At 37.8% G+C, this 4134-nt stretch overlaps 1 protein-coding gene across 1 annotated transcript; it reads right to left on the bottom strand.

Annotated features, from left to right (window-relative positions):
- Positions 1-1215, bottom strand: LOC107887516 (uncharacterized). Its single transcript, XM_016811777.1, has 2 exons — positions 881-1215; positions 1-772 (listed from the first exon to the last, which is right to left on the bottom strand). Exons 1-2 carry the CDS (start codon positions 1213-1215, stop codon positions 1-3), a joined length of 1107 nt encoding a protein of 368 aa, XP_016667266.1.
- Between the last annotated feature and the right edge of the window lie 2919 nt (positions 1216-4134).

Below are 4134 nucleotides of genomic sequence, written 5' to 3'. Positions count from 1 at the left end.
TTAATCCATTTGGATCAGTAATTTGACATCCTTGGCCCTTGAACACAACTGAGTAGCCCTTTTCAAGCAGTTGAGCATTGCTGAGGAAGTTCCTATCAATCTCAGGCACCAGCAGTATATTTGTGATGACCTTGTCTCCTTAGAAGTGCATATTAGCACATCTCCCTTTCCTTCAGCCTTAATGAACTGTCCATTGCATATTTTCACCTTGGTTTTGCAGCTTCTATCCAAGGTTTTGAAAATGGTTGCATCTGGTGACATGTGGTTTGTGCAGTCACTGTCCAACAGCCATCCTTTTAGGCCCTTGCTCTGACCAGCTAAACATGACACAGTAAAGACCTGCTCTTCATGGTCACTGCTGTCTTCAGCCACTTGAGCTTCCTCATTCTTGTGTTGTGTTTGATTCTGCCCAGATCTGTCTTTTTCTTTGTAGACCCTTTCAACATGCCCTTTCTTCTTGCAATGTTGACACAAGGCATCTGGTCTGAACCAGCATTTGGCCTTTGGATGACCGGGCCTTTTACAATGTCTGCAGAGCTGGTCTCCTCTTCTTGCAGCATCAGGCTTAGGTCTGCTTCTCCAGTTCTTCTTGCCTTTATAGGCTGAGGTGCTCGAGGCTGCTTTAGCCTTGGCTTGGAAAGCACCCTCCTGGTGCTCCTCCATCCTGCTACCTCTCCTTTGTTCCTGAGCATAAAGGGCATTAATGAGCTCAGTTAGGGAGATGCTTGCAAGGTCTCTCGAATCCTCTAGGGATGAGATTTTTGCCTCACATCTTTCAAGCAATGTTGAGGGCACATTCTCCACAATTCTTGCCTCACTGAACTATTCTCCTAGCAACCTTATATTTTTCACAACAACCATGATTCTATCTAAGTACTACTTCACTGTCTCTTCCTCCTTCATCTTCAGATTTCTAAAATCTCTTCTTAAATTTAACAATTGCTGCTGTCTTGTCCTCTTTGTACCTTGGAACTCCTCCTTAAGCTTGTCCCAGGCTTGCTTGGGAGTCTCACAAGCCATGATTCTGGTGAATATAACATCAGAAACACAGTTCTGAATATAGGACATGGCTTTATGCCTCTTAGTCCTCTCATCTGTGTGCTGCCTAATTTGAGCCACTGTGGGATTGGCTCGAAGTGGAGCTGGCTCAGCATCAGTGTTGACAACTTCCCACAGATCGAAGGCCTGCAGGTAAGTCCCATCTTGACAACCCATATGTAAAACCCTTCACAATTAAAAACAGGTGGTGCTACTGGAGAGAATCCTGAGGAAGCCATTCAGTTTTTGATTGAAAATGAAACAGGTCCACTAAGACAATGGCTCTAGATACCAATTGTTGTTGTTTGAAGAACAAAACAGCATCCAAAACTGAGTGTTGAGCAACAAGGCACGTTGCTTGTGGAGGAAACAAACAGAACTTTGCAAAGGAAAACAAGAACAGAAATGAAAAACAAAGAAAATGAAGCATAAAATGAATGAAATTCAATAATTTTCATTAAGAAGAAAACATTGGCATATAGCCATTACATATCAGTCATTGCCTGAGCAAAATAAGTCAAATTTTTCACCTAATGTTTACCTAATACCACTAATTACATGGAAAATAGGAAAATAACTTGTACACTTGAACAAAGCTGATTTATCAGCTCAATCACCACCTAATTACATCAATCATTAAGCCAACATAATTCAAAATGAACTAGAGTTCATTACATCAACAAAATGAATCAAAATGGAACTAGATAGGAGTGGTTGCACTCGATTCTGCTGCTCCTGCATGGCTTGGTGCACGTGGCCAGCTTCATGGTGCTGCATGCTGACCAATCTTCAACAGTATCCCCGTTCCAAGTTTCCAAATGAGTGAACAACTATTTCAAGTTTGATAACGGTACAGGTTGAGGAAGGTAACGCAAATGCACTTCTACAAGATGAATCCTCCATATTTTCAAGCTTTGCTAAAGCGTCTATAATGTATGTAGATGGTTGATCTACAACTACCACTCCAAATGTAAGTTTTATGCAGTTGCTTTCAGAAAGCAACTATCATACAACTTGTTTTACGAGATTAGTTCTTCAGTCCTCCATAACTTCTGTAACATAGGTTTCTTTTCTAAATTGCAGAAAATATAGTTATCAAACAAACAAAAAAAATGGAAGAAAATCTTTACTTGAAGTAGTAAGAAGAAGAATGACTGAAATCTCTGAAACTGCCATGCCATTGGAAAGATAATGAGATCCATGCGATAGCTTGTAGGGGAACCAGTTCGTGTAATATCTCACGGAATGCATTTTAATCCTTATAGTTTAAAAATGAAGTTGTCTTGTAACAATGGGGAAAGAAAGTTAATTAAGAAGTGGTGTTTTAATTAAATGATGCAGCATTAGTAAGAGATGCTACAGACCCAAACTATTACATTTAATTCACAATTTTCTTTCCAACAGCTACAAACATAATCATGTTACTTTCTTCTTCTTTTTTCAAATAACTTGCAAAATTCTTTTACTATAATATAGAGAAACCCCATGGAAACCCAAAATTTCGTACAAACTACAAGCAATCTATTAACAGAAATGCAACTTTGAAGTTCTTTCGACTCTGTAATGTAATGCAGGCTGGATCCGTGAAACTAGCAGATAGTAAGTTTTAAAATCAGGCCGTCTTTGTATTCAAGTAGGTGAAGATGATGGCAGCGAGGAAGGGGAGGAGAAACACAGCCCATATGGTGCATTTGAGCTCGAACGACAAGGGGATTGAAAGAGTGTGGGCGAATGCAGCTGCTGAAAGGAGCAGAGAAACTTTCTGCAATGCATTTGAAGTTGTGGTGCAATATGGGTTGATAAAGAAAGCACCCATCATCAAAATGAAGATAAGTAGGACAAGGAAGGAAAGCAAAACCATGGGAAATGGGAGGTGTTGATTGGACTGATGGGGTGTCGCATATTGGAGGGATACACCCAGTGCATATGAAAAGCAAAATGCTATCACTGTATTTTGCCATTGTTGATGGTTCTGGAGTGCAAGTAAAGGCTGTAGCTGAGAGGGCAATTGGGGTTGTGGGGATGATAATGCCATTGGCATTGGCATCCTCACTGCCTGACCTTCGATGTCCACACCAGCTATGATCGCTGGCTGTGATAGTGATGGTGGCTGTTCTTGCAGCCTTTGCAGGTATAAAAATTCAGGACGGAATCGGATGAAAGTTGCTGTAATTGAAAAAAGAAATGTCTGAAACTTTTGTTGGAAAATCATATTGATTGGTGCAATGAAGAAAGAAGATAAACACACACAGATATATATATGTATGTGTGTGTGTGTAGACTGCAGTGGGGCCGAGCTTGATATAAAAAAGAATGAAAGGAAAAGAAAAGTAAGGGTGCACCTCTTTTTTAAAATCACAAACTTGGACATCCGAATTTGTTGAATTAAGCATATTAGGCTTGGTGTTAGATTTATCACGTCTTGTCTGTTGTTTAGATTTGGCAACATGACAGTATTGGAAAGCAACCCCTTTTCCCTTTTCAGATGATTTGTTTTTTTGAGTATTTTTTCTCACATTTGAATAATCATATAATCATCATTGTTTAAAGTTCCGGAGGTCCGACTCCTGTATTGGTTTTGTCAAATGCATGGTGTAAAATAAAGAAAGAAGCCAAAGGTTGGCAAAAGAAGAGGTAAAGGGAAGGACTTCTGAAATGGTCTTTCCTTGGCAAATTAAAGTTTTTTAAAAAATGGAAACTTCATGACCGTAAATATCAAAATCATATTATATTGGGGGGTGGAGTGGAGCCCCGATTATTGTATTAGTCTTCGTGCTGTTTGATAATAGGCCAAGGTGATGTAGTCATGTTTAAGGATGTTTAATCGATTAATAGTTGGGTTAATCAAATTGAATTAATATTAGTCGAATTAATTATTTTTTTTAATTTTTTAATTATTAATTAAATCAAAATTTTTAAAAAATATAATTTAACAAGATGTTAATGTTTTGTTTATATTTTTAACTTTTAAGAGATTAAATTGTAGTTTTATCATGTTAAATGTATGATTTTATTTTTTTTAAGAAAGTCAAAATATAATTTTATCATATATTAAATTTAAAATTTAAATTTTTTGAATAATTTTTTTTTAAAAAA

The sequence above is a fragment of the Gossypium hirsutum genome, chromosome A03 (genome assembly GCF_007990345.1).
Source record: "Gossypium hirsutum isolate 1008001.06 chromosome A03, Gossypium_hirsutum_v2.1, whole genome shotgun sequence".
In the NCBI taxonomy this organism is placed as follows: domain Eukaryota; kingdom Viridiplantae; phylum Streptophyta; class Magnoliopsida; order Malvales; family Malvaceae; genus Gossypium; species Gossypium hirsutum.
This window is presented reverse-complemented; position numbering and strand designations above follow the sequence as displayed.

What these genes read in the sequence shown, in the direction of transcription:
- LOC107887516 (XM_016811777.1), bottom strand. Translation starts at nt 1,215, where the DNA reads ATGGGTTGTCAAGATGGGACTTACCTGCAGGCCTTCGATCTGTGGGAA. An exon ending in AAGGAGGAAGAGACAGTGAA is followed by an intron (nt 773 to 880) that starts GTAGTACTTAGA and finishes ATTGCTTGAAAG; the next exon opens with ATGTGAGGCAAAAATCTCAT.